General features: G+C 45.2%; 1 protein-coding gene across 16 annotated transcripts in view; it reads right to left on the reverse strand.

Moving 5' to 3' along the window:
* LOC139582565 (gephyrin) overlaps positions 1-18480 on the reverse strand; it is a 154757-nt gene that overhangs the window by 49164 nt on the left and 87113 nt on the right. For 15 of the 16 annotated variants that reach the window (XM_071412683.1, XM_071412674.1, XM_071412675.1 and 12 more), the window contains one exon: positions 15571-15705. The exons of the other annotated variant lie outside the window; for it this stretch is intronic. In XM_071412683.1, the coding sequence (XP_071268784.1) occupies positions 15571-15705 (135 nt within the window). The remainder of the gene's footprint in view (positions 1-15570; positions 15706-18480) is intronic. 16 annotated transcript variants of the gene reach the window in all.

The raw sequence follows: 18480 nt of genomic DNA on the forward strand, positions 1-18480 counted from the left end.
CAAAGCAATCCTGTAGCATAGCCTCCGATTCGGAAGACCATTTCTCTACGGAGAGCGTCATGGGTAATTCCTGTTTGAGCTTCTGCCAACTGAGCTAGAAAGGATCACCGGCATACGCAAAGCCACTGCGTATGTAGCAACGACCGCAATAGCAACGACCGCAATCATTGGACTAGACCCACAACATAGACAGAGATCTATCCTACAGACACTACTGTACTGACAGTGTATCGCTGTTCAAGGCTATGTAACAACGACTGCAGTACAGTGAAGTGCTGTTCAAGGCAACGTAGCAACACCTAGTACAGTGAAGTGCTGTTCAAGGCTACGTAGCAACACCCAGTACAGTGAAGTGCTGTTCAAGGCAACGTAGCAACACCCAGTACAGTGAAGTGCTGTTCAAGGCAACGTAGAAACACCCAGTACAGTGAAGTGCTGTTCAAGGCAACGTAGCAACACCCAGTACAGTGAAGTGCTGTTCAAGGCAACGTAGCAACACCCAGTACAGTGAAGTGCTGTTCAAGGCAACGTAGCAACACCCAGTACAGTGAAGTGCTGTTCAAGGCTACGTAGCAACACCCAGTACAGTGAAGTGCTGTTCAAGGCTACGTAGCAACACCCAGTACAGTGAAGTGCTGTTCAAGGCAACGTAGAAACACCCAGTACAGTGAAGTGCTGTTCAAGGCTACGTAGCAACACCCAGTACAGTGAAGTGCTGTTCAAGGCAAAGTAGAAACACCCAGTACAGTGAAGTGCTGTTCAAGGCAACGTAGCAACACCCAGTACAGTGAAGTGCTGTTCAAGGCAACATAGCAACACCCAGTACAGTGAAGTGCTGTTCAAGGCAACGTAGCAACACCCAGTACAGTGAAGTGCTGTTCAAGGCTACGTAGCAACACCCAGTACAGTGAAGTGCTGTTCAAGGCTACGTAGCAACACCCAGTACAGTGAAGTGCTGTTCAAGGCTACGTAGCAACACCCAGTACAGTGAAGTGCTGTTCAGGGCTACGTATCAACACCCAGTACAGTGAAGTGCTGTTCAAGGCTACGTAGCAACACCCAGTACAGTGAAGTGCTGTTCAAGGCTACGTAGCAACACCCAGTACAGTGAAGTGTTGTTCAAGGCTACGTAGCAACACCCAGTACAGTGAAGTGCTGTTCAAGGCTACGTAGCAACACCCAGTACAGTGAAGTGCTGTTCAAGGCTACGTAGCAACACCCAGTGCAGTGAAGTGTTGTTCAAGGCTACGTAGCAACACCCAGTACAGTGAAGTGCTGTTCAAGGCTACGTAGCAACACCCAGTACAGTGAAGTGCTGTTCAAGGCTACGTAGCAACACCCAGTACAGTGAAGTGCTGTCCAAGGCAACGTAGCAACACCCAGTACAGTGAAGTGCTGTTCAGGGCAACGTAGCAACACCCAGTACAGTGTATCGCTGTTCAAGGCTACGTTGCAACACCCAGTACAGTGAAGTGCTGTTCAAGGCTACGTAGCAACACCCAGTACAGTGAAGTGCTGTTCAAGGCTACGTATCAACACCCAGTACAGTGAAGTGCTGTTCAAGGCAACGTAGCAACACCCAGTACAGTGAAGTGCTGTTCAAGGCAATGTAGCAACACCCAGTACAGTGAAGTGCTGTTCAAGGCAACGTAGCAACACCCAGTACAGTGAAGTGTTGTTCAAGGCAATGTAGCAACACCCAGTACAGTGAAGTGCTGTTCAAGGCTACGTAGCAACACCCAGTACAGTGAAGTGTTGTTCAAGGCAACGTAACAACACCCAGTACAGTGAAGTGCTGTTCAAGGCTACGTAGCAACACCCAGTACAGTGAAGTGCTGTTCAAGGCTACGTAGCAACACCCAGTACAGTGAAGTGTTGTTCAAGGCAACGTAGCAACACCCAGTACAGTGAAGTGCTGTTCAAGGCTACGTAGCAACACCAAGTACAGTGAAGTGTTGTTCAAGGCAACGTAGCAACACCCAGTACAGTGAAGTGCTGTTCAAGGCTACGTAGCAACACCCAGTACAGTGAAGTGCTGTTCAAGGCCACGTAGCAACACCCAGTACAGTGAAGTGCTGTTCAAGGCAACGTAGCAACACCCAGTACAGTGAAGTGCTGTTCAAGGCAACGTAGCAACACCCAGTACAGTGAAGTGTTGTTCAGGGCAACGTAACAACACCCAGTACAGTGAAGTGTTGTTCAAGGCAATGTAGCAACATTTACATTTACATTTAAGTCATTTAGCAGACGCTCTTATCCAGAGCGACTTACAAATTGGAAAGTTCATACATATTCATCCTGGTCCCCCCGTGGGAATTGAACCCACAACCCTGGCGTTGCAAGCGCCATGCTCTACCAACTGAGCCACACCCAGTACAGTGAAGTGCTGTTCAAGGCTACGTAGCAACACCCAGTACAGTGAAGTGTTGTTCAAGGCAACGTAACAACACCCAGTACAGTGAAGTGCTGTTCAAGGCTACGTAGCAACACCCAGTACAGTGAAGTGCTGTTCAAGGCTACGTAGCAACACCCAGTACAGTGAAGTGCTGTTCAAGGCTACGTAGCAACACCCAGTACAGTGAAGTGCTGTTCAAGGCTACGTAGCAACACCCAGTACAGTGAAGTGCTGTTCAAGGCTATGTAGCAACACCCAGTACAGTGAAGTGTTGTTCAGGGCAACGTATCAACACCCAGTACAGTGTGTTACATACTAGGAAGGACACTGATCTAGCCTACTATGGCTGATGTGTATGGATGTGTATGGATGTGTATGGATGTGTGTGTGATGTGGATGGATGTGGGTGTGATGTGTATGGATGTGTGTGTTTGCGTGTGAATACAGCATATTTTTATTTAACCTTTATTTAACCTATAAGAACAAATTCTTATTTACAATGACGGCCTGGCAAGAGGCAAAAAGGGTCCTGCGGTGACGGGAGCTGGGATGACAAAAACAACAACAATGTAAGGCAAAAGGGACAACACAGACAGAAGACACTGGCAACCGCACAAATACAACAGCAAACAAACAGGGTGTGTGTGTGTGTGTGTGTGTGTGTGTGTGTGTGTGTGTGTGTGTGTGTGTGTGTGTGTGTGTGTGTGTGTGTGTGTGTGTGTGTGTGTGTGTGTGTGCGTGCGTGCGTGCGTGCGTGCATGTGTGTGTGTATATATATGCATGCAGGCATGTGTGGTGTGTGTGAAGTAAAACAATATGCTTCCTTACATAAGGCAACACAAACTAGTGACATCAGGTGACAACTAGAAACAGCAACATGTCTCAACAACCTGTTCATCTATTTGTCCTTTCTCCAGGGATACCAGGTCCTGGGGTTGTAGGTTGGCTCGGAGGGATGTCCAAACACCAGGGGGCTGAGTAACGGAAGGACCTTTTTCCATGCTCGACTCAAATTTTTGGCACTGTTAGCATAAAACAAGACTGAGATCTGAGCTTGAATGTGTTTCCATTTCTACCGAGAAGAGAAGCAGTTTTCCTAAAATGGCCTTATAAATAAGATGTAGCAGTGTTTGAGTCCGAGTGATGCTAGTGATGTCCTCCCAACAACACTGTAGAGATCGCATTGGATATGTGTGAATATGTATACTGTGTTATGTGTTAACAGTGTGTGTATATGTGTGAATGTGTATACTGTGTTATGTGTTAACAGTGTGTGTATATGTGTGAATGTGTATACTGTGTTATGTGTTAACAGTGTGTGTATATGTGTGAATGTGTATATGGTGTTATGTGTTAACAGTGTGTGTATATGTGTGAATGTGTATACTGTGTTATGTGTTAACAGTGTGTGTATATGTGTGAATGTGTATATGGTGTTATGTGTTAACTGTGTGTGTGCATACAGAACGTATAAGTGTGTGTGTTTGTTTTTATTTTTTTACCGGCCAAGGAACAGTGGGTTAACTGCCTTGTTCAGGGGCAGAACGACAGATTTTTACCTTGTCAGCTGGGGGATTCGATCTTGCAACCTTCCGGGTTACTAGTCCAACGCTCTAACCACTAGGCTACCTGCCGCCCCGTGTGCTAACAGCGTGTGTGTTGTGTGTGCATACAGAATGTATAAGTGTGTGTGTGTGTGTTAACAGTGTGTGTGTTGTGTGTGCATACATAATGTATAAGTGTGTGTGTGTGTGTGTTAACAGTGTGTGTGTTGTGTGTGCATACAGAATGTATAAGTGTATAAGTGTGTATGTGAATGTGTGCGTGTGTGCATGTGCGCGTGTGTATGTGTGTATGTGTGCGTGTGTGCGTGTGTGTTAACAGCGTGTGTGTTGTGTGTGCATACAGAATGTATAAGTGTATAAGTGTGTATGTGTGTGTGAATGTGTGCGTGTGTGCATGTGTGTGCATGTGTGCGTGTGTATGCGCTTGCCTGAGCGACACCCTTCCCTTGGCCATATCTCTTCTCAGGGGGATGGAGATAGAGGTCAAGGCCTCAAGGCCGTGATATGTTTATAACAGTCTTCTCAGAGGGATTCACTTTACATATTCCAGTGAAGGAGGAGGAGGAAAGACGTCTTGAATAAGCCTTGGCTCCAATGGTATACATTTGTATTTATTATGGATCCCCATTAGCTGCTGCCAAGGCAGAAATGAAGGCAGTTAATACCATTTTAAAAACATTACAATACATTCATTACAGAACTCACAAAACACTAAGTGTGTGCCCTCAGGCCCATACCCCACTACCACATATCTACAACACAAAATCCATGTGTACGTGTGTGTATAGTGAGTATGTTATCATGTGTGTGTCTGCATGTGTCTGTGCCTATGTGTGTGTTACTTCACAGTCCCCGCTGTTCCATAAGGTGTATTTTTATCTAAATCTGATTCTACTGCTTGCATCAGTTACCTGATGTGGAATAGAGTTCCATGTAGTCATGGCTCTATGTAGTACTGTGTGCTTCCCATGGTCTGTTCTGGCCTTGGGGATTGTGAAGAGTCGTCTGGTGGCATGTCTTTTGGGGTATGCAATGGTGTCCGAGCTGTGTGCTAGTATTTTAAACAGACAGCTTGGTGCATTCAACATGTCAATACCTCTCACAAATACAAGCAGTGATGAAGTCAATCTCTCCTCTACTTTGAGCCAGGAGAGATTGACATGCATATTATTGTTATTAGCTCTCTGTGTACATCCAAGGTCCAGCCGTGCTGCCCTGTTCTGAGCCAAATGCAATTTTCCAAAATCCTTTTTTGTGGCACCTGATCACACAACTGATCAGGAGTCTAGGTGCGGCAAAACTAGAGCCTGTAGGACCTGCCTTGTTGGTAGTGCTGTTAACTTCTTGTGGCTGCAGGGGCAGTATTGAGTAGCTTGGATGAAAGGTGCACAGAGGTGCCCAGAGTAAACTGCCTGCTCCTCAATCATAGTTGCTAATATATGCATATTATTATTAATATTGGATAGAAAACACTCTGAAGTTTCTAAAACTGTTTGAATTATGTATGTGAGCATAACAGAACTCATATGGCAGGCAAAAACCTGAGAAAAAATCCAAACAGGAAGTGGAAATTATTAGGCTGGTCGATTTTCAACCAAGATCCCATTGAAATCACAGCGAGATATGAATGAGTTTTCAGCTTCCTACGGCTTCCACTAGATGTCAACAGTCTGTAGAACTTTGTCTGATGCCTCTACTGTGAAGGGGGGCCGAATGAGAGAGGAATTAGTCAAGTCTGCCATGACCTGACCATGCTTTCACCATGCGCGTTCACATAAGAGGGAGCTCTGTTCCATCGCTCATCTGAAGTCAATGTAATTCTCCGGTTGGAACGTTATTCAAGATTTATGTTAACAACATTCTAAAGATTGATGTGTTTGTACTGACTGTTACTGAACTTTTGGACATTTCGTCAGCTTTTAGGGAACGCGCTTCGTAACTTTGGAATTGTTTACCAAACGCGCTAACAAAAGTAGCTAATTGGACATAAATAACGGACATTATCGAACAAATCAAGCATTTATTGTAAACCTGGGATTCTTGCGAGTGCATTCTGATGAAGATCATCAAAGGTAAGGAAACATTTATCATGTAATTTCTGGTTTCTGTTGACTCCAACATGGCGGCTAATTTGACTATTGTTCTGAGCGCCGTCTCAGATTATTGCATGGTTTGCTTTTTCCGTAAAGTTTTTTTGAAATCTGACACAGCGGTTGCATTAAGGAGAGGTATATCTATAATTCCATGTGTTAAACTTGTATTTTCATCTACATTTATGATGAGTATTTCTGTTGAAACGATGTGGCTATGCAAAATCACTGGATGTTTTTGGAACTAGTGAATGTAACGCGCCAATGTAAACTCAGATTATTTTTATAGAAATATGAACTTTATCAAACAAAACATACATGTATTGTGTAACATGAAGTCCTATGAGTGTCATCTGATGAAGATCATCAAAGGTTAGTGATTGCAGCCATAAGAAGTTAAGAAGGCAGAGTAGTGCTTTATTATGGACAGACTTCTCTCCATTTTCGCTACTGTTTGTAAGTCGCTCTGGATAAGAGCGTCTGCTAAATGACTTAAATGTAAATGTAAATGTTGTATCAATATGTTTTGACCATGACAGTTTACAATCCAGGGTTACTCCAAGCAGTTTAGTCACCTCAACTTGCTCAATTTCCACATTATTAATTACAAGACTTAGCTGAGGTTTTGGGTTTAGTGAATGATTTGTCCCAAATACAATGCTTTAAAGATTTTGAAATATTTAGGACTAATGAATTCCTTGCCACCCATTCTGAAACGAATTTCAGTTGCTGTAGTAGCTGATGTGTATAGTGTTGAGTCATCCACATACATAGACACACTGACTTTACTCAAAGCCAGTGACATGTTGTTAGTAAAGCTTGAAAAGGTAAGGAGCCTAGACAGCTGCCCTGGGGAATTCCTGATTCTAAATGTATTATTATAGATGAGGCTTCCATTAAAGTTAGACATGTACGTAACTCTTAATCCACAATATAGCAGGGGGTGAAAAGCCATAACACATACGTTTTTCCAGCAGCAGACTATGATCAATAATATCAAAAGCCAGACTGAAGTCTAACAAAACAGCCACCCCAATCTTTTTATCATCAATTTCTGTCAGCCAATCATCAGTCATTTGTGTAAGTGCTGTGCTTGTTGAATGTCCTTCCCTATAAGAGTGCTGAAAGTCTGTTGTCAATTTGTTTACAGTAAAATAACATTGTATCTGGTCAAACACTTTGCTATTCTTACGTAGCAAAATTACTTTTGCTTCACTCCTAGGTTCTGGCTTAGAATATGTGGACAACTACACATACCTAGGTGTCTGGGTAGACTGGAAACTCTCCTTCCAGACTCACATTAAGGATCTCCAATCCAAAATTAAATCTAGAATCGGCTTCCTATTTTGCAACAAAGCATCCTTCACTCATAGTGCCATCCGTTTTGTCACCAAAGCCCCATATACTACCCACCACTGCGACCTGTATGCTCTCGTTGGCTGGCCCTCGCTTCATATTTGTCCCCAAACACACTGGCACCAGGTCATCTATAAGTCTTTGCTAGGTAAAGCCCTGCCTTATCTCAGCTCACTGGTCACCATAGCAGCACAAACCCGTAGCACGTGCTCCAACAGGTATATTTCACTGGTCATCCCCAAAGCCAACTCCTACTTTGGTCACCTTTCCTTCCAGTTCTCTGCTGCCAATGACTGGAATGAATTGCAAAAATCACTGAAGCTGGAGACTTATATCTTCCTCACTAACTTTAAGCAGCAGCTTACAGATCATTGCACCTGTACACAGCCCATCTGTAAATAGCCCACCCAACTACCTCATCCCCATATTGTTATTTATTTTTTTGCTCCTTTGCACCCCAGTATCTCTACATAAACATTCATCTTCTGCACATCTATCACCCCAGTGTTAATGCTAAATTGTAATTATTTCGCCACTATGGCCTATTTATTGCCTTACCTCCCTAATCTTACTACATTAACACACACTTTATGTAGATTTTTCTACTGTATTTTTGACTGTACGTTTGTTTATCCCATGTGTAACTCTGTGTTGTTTGTGTTGCACTGCTTTGCTTTATCTTGGCCAGGTCGCAGTTGTAAATGAGAACTTGTTCTCAACTGGCCTACCTGGTTAAATAAAGGTGCTTTTTTAAAGCCTGAGGGCACACATTTTCTAGTAGGCTTCAAGTGAAAATATGGAAAATAGGGGTGGCAATATCGTCCGCTATTATCCTCAGTAATTTTCCATCCAAGTTGTCAGAGCCCGGGGATTTGTCATTGTCGATAGACAACAATACATTTTTCACCTCTTCCATAGTCACTTTACGGAATTCAAAATTACAATTCTTGTCTTTCATAATTTGGTCAGATATACATGGATGTGTAGTGTCAACGTTTGTTGCTGGCATGTTATGCCTAAGTTTGCTAATCTTGCCAATGAAAAAAATCATTAAAGTAGTTGGCAATATCAGTGGGTTATGTGATGAATGAGCCATCTGATTCAATGAATGATGGAGCTGAGTTTTCCTTTTTTCACAGAATTTAATTTAAGGAGCTCCAAAGCTTTTTACTATCATTCTTTGTCATTTATCTTTGTTTCATAGTGTAGTTTCTTCTTTTTATTCAGTTTAGTCACATGATTTCTCAATTTGCAGAACGTTTGCCAATAGGTTGTGCAGCCAGACTTATTTGCCTCATCCCTCTCAACCATAAATTTTTTTCAATTCCACATCAATCCACAGGGATTTAACAGTTTTTACAGTCATTTTCTTAATGGGTGCATGCGTATTAGTAACTGGGATAAGCAATTTCATAAATGTGTCAAGTGCAGTGTCTGTTTGCTCCTCATTAAACACCACAGACCAATAGATATTATTTACATCAACAACATAGGAATCACTACAAAACTTCTTGTATGACCTTTTATACACTGTATTAGGCCCAGCCTTTGGAACTTTGGTTTTCCTAGATATGGATACTATATTGTGATCCCTACATCTGATGGATCTGGATACTGCTTTCAAGCACATTTATTCATACCCTAGTGGGTTGACTAATAACCTGATCCAGGTTGCATGCATTGGTTACAGTTTGAAGCTTTTTCTTGAGTGGGCAGCTTGATGAATGCCAGTCGATATTTAAATCACATACATTATCAAGCATTTTACACATGTTATCCAGATACTGACTGTTCCACCACTGGCATTTCTGTAATTTCTGTAAATGTTATAACCTTGTATTGCTACCACTGTATCATCAAATTCATTGTTTAAGTGAGTTTCAGAGATGAATATCATCTGTTACTAACAAGTTATGAATTTCATGAACCTTGTTTCTTCAGCTACATATGTTGACGTAGTCTATTTTGAGGACTTTTCTGGGACGCTTGCTTGTTTTCATATCTTTACTGGGAAGCTAAGCAGAAGTAGACATGCTCATGTTGTTTATGTTAGTGCAGGGTGAGCTGCACAGAGTGAACTTCCTACTGATGAGCTGCAATAAGCTGCAATAATCACGTGGCCAGTTGTGAAGAGAAAGAATCCTGCTAAAGAGTTCAATGCCGCGATTGAAGGGCAAGATATGATGGGACTTTTATTAGTGTCTATCAGAGAATCAATCAGCTCTTTAAAATCCAGTTTCAACTTTTCAGAGCTGCCCTTCATGATGTCATTAAAACCCACATGGACTACGATAGTATCAATGTCCATGTCCTGGCGTAATACATTCAAGAGCAGCTTAGTAATGTCATATACACGTGCTCCGGGGTAAGACATTGTTTTTGCACCAGGGACAGTAACATATCTTAACATGGAGCTGCCCAAAATCACGGCTGGCGAGAAGGACGAGGAAATCCGCCCACACTCCCGCGCTTTACAGGATGGTGCAGGCCTCCGACAGATGGAGAAGCCTCGCTCGTTCCAGAGCAGGGATGGAAGGTTGCCGACGTCGACTTCAAAATCATAGGGGAAGGAGTAGGAGTAGCCACAGCGGCCGCAGACACAGTTACCCCCAGCGACAAAGGTGCAGGAAGATCAAGCTCCAGGGCGTCTAAACTATTTGTTGTTTGTATCTGCTCCGGGCCTCTCGTTGGGAGTGTAGGCTGCTTTGCGGCAGGTCGCTGTCTTCGGCTTCCACGGCTCGTGACATGCGACCATCGTTGGTTGCCATGCTCCTCTTGCTGTGCTCCTTCGACTACACTATCAGGGGGGTCCCGAGTGGGGCAGTGTTCTAAGGCAGTGCATCTCAGTGCCAGAGGCATCACTACAGACCCTGGTTCGATTCCAGGCTGTATCACAACCGGCCGTCCCATAGGGTGGCGCACAATTGGCCCAGCGTCGTCCGGGTTTGGGTTTGGCTGGAGTAGGCCGTCATTGTAAATAAGAATTTGTTCTCAACTGACTTGCCTAATTAAATAAAAGGTAAAAAAATATATACACTACAGTTCAAAAGTTTGGGGTCACTTGTCCTTGTTTTTTATGAAAAGCAAATTTTTTGTCCTTTAAAATAACATAAAATTGATCAGAAATACAGTGTAGACATTGTTAATGTTGTAAATGACTATTGTAGCTGGAAACTACATATTTTTAATGGAATATCTACAGAGGCCCTTTATCAGCAACCATCACTCGATGCAATGGCATGTTGTGTTAGCTAATCCAAGTTTATCATTTTAAAAGGCTAATTGATCATTAGAAAACCCTTTTGCAATTATGTTAGCACAGCTGAAAACTGTTGTTCAGATTAAAGAAGCAATAAAACTGTCCTTCTTTAGACTATTTGAGTATCTGGAGCATCAGCATTTGTGGATTCGATTACAGGCCCAAAATGGCCAGAAACAAAGAACTTTCTTCTGAAACTCATCAGTCTATTCTTGTTCTGAGAAATGAAGGCTATTCCATGCGAGAAATTGACAACAAACCATAGATCTCGTACAACGCTTTGAACTACTCCCTTCACAGAACAGCGCAAACTGGCTCTAACCAGAATAGAAAGAGGAGTGGGAGTCCCTGGTGCACAACTGAGCAAGAAGACAAGTACATTAGAGTGTCTAGCTTGAGAAACAGACGCCTCACAAGTCCTCAACTGGCAGCGTCATTAAACAGTACCCGCAAAACACCAGTTTCAACTTCAACAGTGAAGAGGCGACTCCGGGATGCTGGCCTTCTAGGCAAGACAGAGACAGAGAGTGAGAGAGAGGGGGAGCGAGAGAGAGGGTGAGCGAGTGAGAGACAGAGAGACATATATAGAGAGAGAACAGCGACACAGAGAGGGATTGAAAAATAAAGAGACAGAAAGAGAGACAGACAGAGAGGGAGAGAGAAAGAGATAGAGAGAGAGCCAGAGATCGGGGTCAAACAGACCCCCCCTCCACACACACAGATACTCCCACATGCTTCATTAATCCAAACTCAACCACTATGTAACATGCTCACTAGAGTGGAAGGGTACAACTACAGTACCATCACAGTGTGTGTGTTACTCTGTGCCTGTGAGAAAGGATGTGTAGCATATCTGAGTGATGGTTTGACTGAATATGCTTTTTTCACTATGTTTGTGTGTGTGGAGTTTTTGATTGCCTGAGCAGTGTGTCTGGTAGCAGAGGGCCTGGTAGCAGTCTGTGCTTGGTAGCAGTGTGCCTGAGCAGTGTGCTTGGTAGCAGTGTGCCTAGTAGCAGTGTGCCTGGTAGTAGTGTGTGCCTGGTAGCAGTGTGTGCCTGGTAGCAGTGTGCCTGGTAGCAGTGTGTGCCTGGTAGCAGTGTGCCTAGTAGCAGTGTGCCTGGTAGCAGTGTGTGCCTGGTAGCATTGTGCCTGGTAGCAGTGTGTGCTTGGTAAAAGTGTGCCTGGTAGCAGTGTGTGCCTGGTAGCAGTGTGCCTGGTAGCAGTGTGTGCCTGGTAGCAGTGTGTGCCTGGTAGCAGTGTGCCTAGTAGCAGTGTGTGCCTGGTAGCAGTGTGCCTGGTAGTAGTGTGCCTAGTAGCAGTGTGTGCTTGGTAGCAGTGTGTGCTTGGTATCAGTGTGCCTGGTAGCAGTGTGTGCCTGGTAGCAGTGTGTGCCTGGTAGCAGTGTGTGCCTGGTAGTAGTGTGTGCCTGGTAGTAGTGTGTGCCTGGTAGCAGTGTGTGCTTGGTATCAGTGTGCCTGGTAGCAGTGTGCCTGGTAGCAGTGTGTGCCTGGTAGCAGTGTGTGCTTGGTATCAGTGTGCCTGGTAGCAGTGTGTGCCTGGTAGTAGTGTGTGCCTGGTAGCAGTGTGTGCTTGGTATCAGTGTGCCTGGTAGTAGTGTGCCTGGTAGTAGTGTGTGCCTGGTAGCAGTGTGTGCTTGGTATCAGTGTGCCTGGTAGCAGTCTGTGCCTGGTAGCAGTGTGTGCCTGGTAGCAGTGTGCCTGGTAGCAGTGTGTGCCTGGTAGCAGTGTGTGCTTGGTAGCAGTGTGCCTGGTAGCAGTGTGTGCCTGGTAGCAGTGTGTGCCTGGTAGCAGTGTGCCTGGTAGCAGTGTGTGCCTGGTAGCAGTGTGCCTGGTAGCAGTGTGCCTGGTAGCAGTGTGTGCCTGGTAACAGTGTGCCTGGTAGCAGTGTGTGTGTGTGTGTGTGTGTGTGTGTGTGTGTGTGTGTGTGTGTGTGTGTGTGTGTGTGTGTGTGTGTGTGTGTGTTTGTGTGTGCAGTTTCTGTGTGTCTGTCTGTGTGTGTGTGTGTGTGTGTGTGTGTGTGTGTGTGTGTGTGTGTGTGTGTGTGTGTGTGTGTGTGTGTGTGTGTGTGTGTGCAGTTTCTGTGTGCAGTTTCTGTGTGTGTGTGTGTGTGTGTGTGTGTGTGTGTGTGTGTGTGTGTGTGTGTGTGTGTGTGTGTGTGTGTGTGTGTGTGTGCAGTTTCTGTGTGTCTGTCTGTCTGTGTGTGTGTGTCTGACTCCTCCTGGGCTGTGTAGACAGACAGCTTTGGACATTGGAGCCGTGCATCTGGGTGCCTCTCTCTTTGGTGTGTGTGTGTGTGTGTGTGTGTGTGTGTGTGTGTGTGTGTGTGTGTGTGTGTGTGTGTGTGTGTGTGTGTGTGTGTGTGTGTGTGTGTGTGTGTGTGTGTGTGTGTGTGTGTGTGTGTGTGTGTGTGTGTGTCTGGTCTGGAGGCAGAGCAGCAGAGGGTATTTCCGCTTCACATGAAGACTTGTGAGAACATGTGGTGAAAGGCGCCACGCACACGCGCACACACACACACACACACACACACACACACACACACACACACACACACACACACACACACACACACACACACACACACACACACACACACACACACACACACACACACACACACACACACACAGTCGTGCTGACTCATGTGGGGGATAAAGAAGCTCCTGACAGAGAGGCAGCAACTCAAACTGGGTCATTAACAAAAGGGCTTTAGTTTAGTGATGTAGAGTACTAGGCCTCGTACTGCAGTGGTAACATCGAGACAGAGGCACCATGGCTACTCCTTACACTTCCGCTATACAGAACATATAGAACACAAGTTATACAATAACAACACTGAAGATATGAGGATAGGAGCACAGTTTCCTCTAGACTCAACATCCTTACATACAGAGAATAAGACTCTATACTATAGAATCAACAACAAAACCCAAGTTACTGTAAGTACGTCGAGTCAATCTTCTTGGAACTTTTGGACATAGCAACAATGAAAACGGAGATGATTCTAAATATGAAGTATGCATCTGCTTACGACACCAACAAAACTTTGTAAATTCATTGTAAATTCAAAACACAGCCATTGAGTCACTTCTCACGGTATATCCATCCTCAGGTCTCCACAGTGTACCATTCTAAGACACCAGTACATAAAAGACCTGCGTGGCGCCTGAACAGCCTGACTGAACCTGTAAAGCTGCAGTAACAGATCTATGTACACTGTATATACACACTGAGTACACAAAACAAACATTAAAGGCACCTGCTCGTTCCATGACAGACTGACCAGGTGAATCCAGGTGAAAGCTATGATCCCTTATTGATGTCACTTGTTAAAATCACTTCAATCAGTGTAGATGAAGGGGAGGAGACAGGGTTAAAGGACTTTTAAGCCTTGAGACAATTGAGACATGGATTGTGTATGTGTGCCATTCAGAGGATGAATGGGCAAGACAAAATATTGAAGTGCTTTTTAACGGGGTATAGTAGTAGGTGCCAGGCTCATCAGTTTGTGGCAAGAACTGCAACGTTGCTGGACATTTCACGCTCAACAGTTTCCAGTGTGTATTTAGAATTGTCCACCACCCAAAGGTCATCCAGCCAACTTTACACAACTGTGGGAAACACTGGAGTCAACATGGGCCAGCATGCCTGTGGAAACACTGTAGTCAACATGGGCCAGCATGCCTGTGGAAACACTGGAGTCAACATGGGCCAGCATGCCTGTGGAAACACTGGAGTCAACATGGGCCAGCATGCCTGTGGAAACACTGGAGTCAACATGGGCCAGCATGCCTGTGGAAACACTGGAGTCAACATGGGCCAGCATGCCTGTGGAAACACTGGAGTCAACATGGGCCAGCATGCCTGTGGAAACACTGGAGTCAACATGGGCCAGCATGCCTGTGGAAACACTTTCAACACCTTGTAGAGACCATGCCCTGACGATTTGAGGCTGCACTGTGCGTTCCTAATGTTTGGTATACTCAGTGTATATATGGGTCGCTCTCCTTCAGCCATTCCCATAGAAACCTCTGGTCTATTCTCATGACACTTTCCCAGGAGACAAGACAGATGAGGTGAGAGATTGGATAGATAGATAGATAGATAGATAGATAGATAGATAGATAGATAGAGAGGGAGAGAGAGAGAGAGGGAGAGAGAGAGAGAGAGACAGACTGACTGCATCTCTGAATGTTAGACCTGCAGGAGAGACTGGAGTGGGTTAACTTAGGCAGGGGATGGTGAAGGGTCTCTCTGTGTGTGTGTGTGTGTGTGTGTGTGTGTGTGTGTGTGTGTGTGTGTGTGTGTGTGTGTGTGTGTGTGTGTGTGTGTGTGTGTGTGTGTGTGTGTGTGTGTGTGTGTGTGTGTGTGAGAGCTAGTGGTAGTGCTGGGTCTATTCAATATATTTCAATTCAAAGGATTACCAACTTGACCCACGCAAACAAGCATAAAACACACAACCATACTAGCCACAGCAGGTGCTCCTCCACACACAACCGTTACCATACTAGCCACAGCAGGTGCTCCTCCACACACAACCATTACCATACTAGCCACAGCAGGTGCTCCACCACACACAACCATTACCATACTAGCCACAGCAGGTGCTCCTCCACACACAACCGTTACCATACTAGCCACAGCAGGTGCTCCTCCACACACAACCATTACCATACTAGCCACAGCAGGTGCTCCACCACACACAACCATTACCATACTAGCCACAGCAGGTGCTCCACCACACACAACCATTACCATACTAGCCACAGCAGGTGCTCCTCCACACACAAGCACACACTTTGGTTTGTCATAGCACAGTGATGATAGACACTGAAGAAAACACTGCTGCAGAGAAATGCTGTCTGTGTGTGTGTGTGTGTGGCCTTACTTTGGGCGTGGGGCAGGAGGCGGTAGAGAGGCGCGAGGTGGCCTGGGCGCGGGGCGACTCAGAGGGCGTGGTGCTCAGAGAGCCTGTGTCTCTGGGGAGGACCTGGACACCCCTGGAGATGATGGAGTCTGGGATCTACCCAAACGCACACACACACACACACACACACAAACACGAGAAAGAGACACACACACACACACACACACACACACACACACACACACACGCACACGCACACACACGCTCAGAAAATAGCACTGACACTGACTGCAGAATATGTACTATAGATAACATGCTAACAACACCCTTTAAAGGGGCAATCTGCAACTGACTGCTTTGTTACCGTTTCAACTGCAGATGCCCCTTTAACTTTGACTGTCTGCACTATAGCACAGCATCTTGTGCCTTATTGTCACATAGACAGTGCATATTTGACTGGCAGAATGAATGACGGCGGACAGTGGTAACAAACTTTAAACCTAACCCTCCTTTCTACACCAAACCTTTATTCATTTCAAACCCTATGCCTAAACAAAACAAATATAATTATGGCGGTGGAATATACTGTTCCTTATTATACCACATGCTTTCCAAACAGACAGATCCTGTAGTTCTCTTAAAAACCTCTTCAATGCAAAAGTCTCCATATTTGGGGACACTTAAAAAAATGTTTTATTCAATTCAGTCTGGTGTGAGTATGGTATCTGCAAAAGCAGGGTCGTCTTGCAAGAGTCAATCCCCTTTATCATGACATGGTGGAGGCATGCAAAACTTACTTCCAACCTGCTCAAATGTTATCTATAGATGAGCGCATGGTTCCCTCAAAGGCTCCAATTGGCTTGAAGCAATATATGAATAATAAGCCGACCAAATGGGGCTACAAGCTCTTTGTGCCAATTTAGCCTGCCTACACATGGAACTTTTTCATCTATGAAGGCAAGGCGATCACACCCAATGGGAAGGGCCTTAGTTAAGACTGTCATGCAGCTGATGGACTTCCCCTTTCTTGGCAGTGGGTACAAGCTCTTTGTGGACAATTTTTATACTAGTCCCATGCTTTTCATAGACCTCTTGAAAAACTTTTTTTGGGGGGGCTTGTGGCACCATTCGTCCTAAGAGAATCAGTTTCAGCATTTAACACCATAGTACCCTCCAAACTCGTCATCAAGCTCGAGACCCTGGGCCTCGACCCCGCCCTGTGCAACTGGGTCCTGGACTTCCTGACGGGCCGCCCCCAGGTGGTGAGGGTAGGTAACAACATCTCCACCCCGCTGATCCTCAACACTGGGGCCCCACAAGGGTGCGTTCTGAGCCCTCTCCTGTACTCCCTGTTCACCCACGACTGCGTGGCCATGCACGCCTCCAACTCAATCATCAAGTTTGCGGACGACACTACAGTGGTAGGCTTGATTACCAACAACGACGAGACGGCCTACAGGGAGGAGGTGAGGGCCCTCGGAGTGTGGTGTCAGGAAAATAACCTCACACTCAACGTCAACAAAACAAAGGAGATGATTGTGGACTTCAGGAAACAGCAGAAGGAGCTCCCCCCTATCCACATCGACGGGTCAGTAGTGGAGAAGGTGGAAAGTTTTAAGTTCCTCGGTGTACACATCACGGACAAACTGAATTGGTCCACCCACACAGACAGCGTTGTGAAGAAGGCGCAGCAGCGCCTCTTCAACCTCAGGAGGCTGAAGAAATTCGGCTTGTCACCAAAAGCACTCACAAACTTCTACAGATGCACAATCGAGAGCATCCTGTCGGGCTGTATCACCGCCTGGTACGGCAACTGCTCCGCACACAACCGTAAGGCTCTCCAGAGGGTAGTGAGGTCGGCAGAACGCATCACCCGGGGCAAACTACCTGCCCTCCAGGACACCTACACCACCCGATGTCACAGGAAGGCCATAAAGATCATCAAGGACAACAACCACCCAAGCCACTACCTGTTCACCCCGCTATCATCCAGAAGGCGAGGTCAGTACAGGTGCATCCAAGCAGGGACCGAGAGACTGAAAAACAGCTTCTATCTCAAGGCCATCAGACTGTTAAACAGCCACCACTAACATTTAGCGGCCGCTGCCAACAAACTGACTCAGCTCCAGCCACCTTAAAAATGGGAATTGATGGAAATTATGTAAAAATGTACCACCAGCCACTTTAAACAATGCCACCTAATATAATGTTTACATACCCTACATTACACATCTCTTATGTATATGTATATACTGTACTCTATATCATCTACTGCATCTTGCCATCTTATGTAATACATGGACCACTAGCCACTTTAAACTATGCCACTTTATGTTTACATACCCTACAGTACTCATCTCATAGGTATATACCGTACTCTATACCATCTACTGCACCTTGCCTATGCCGTCTGTACCATCACTCATTCATATATCTTTATGTACATATTCTTTATCCCTTTACACTTGCGTGTATAAGGTAGTAGTTGCGGAATTGTTAGGTTAGATTACTTGTTGTTATTACTGCATTGTCGGAACTAGAAGCACAAGCATTTCGCTACACTCGCATTAACATCTGCTAACCATGTGTATGTGACTAATAAATTTGACTTGACTTGAGTTTCCCCAAGACCAAGGTAAACGACATGACAAAGACAGCGGAGAGGGGGACCACACGATGGATCAGGACTAACAAGCTGCTTTCTGTGAAATGAAAGGACACTAGGAAAGTAACCATGTTCACCACACAGCGTAAGGCATTCAATAACAACCATGTTCACCACACAGCGTAAGGCATTCAATAACAACCATGTCTCAAGGAGGGTGGAAAATGCCAATGGGGCGTGGGTGAGGTTAATCAAGAGCTACTGAGACACTTCTAAATGTGATGATAGTACACTAATGAATGAATAATGAATGAACCTGGGCAATA

Source organism: Salvelinus alpinus, chromosome 8, assembly GCF_045679555.1.
Source record: "Salvelinus alpinus chromosome 8, SLU_Salpinus.1, whole genome shotgun sequence".
In the NCBI taxonomy this organism is placed as follows: domain Eukaryota; kingdom Metazoa; phylum Chordata; class Actinopteri; order Salmoniformes; family Salmonidae; genus Salvelinus; species Salvelinus alpinus.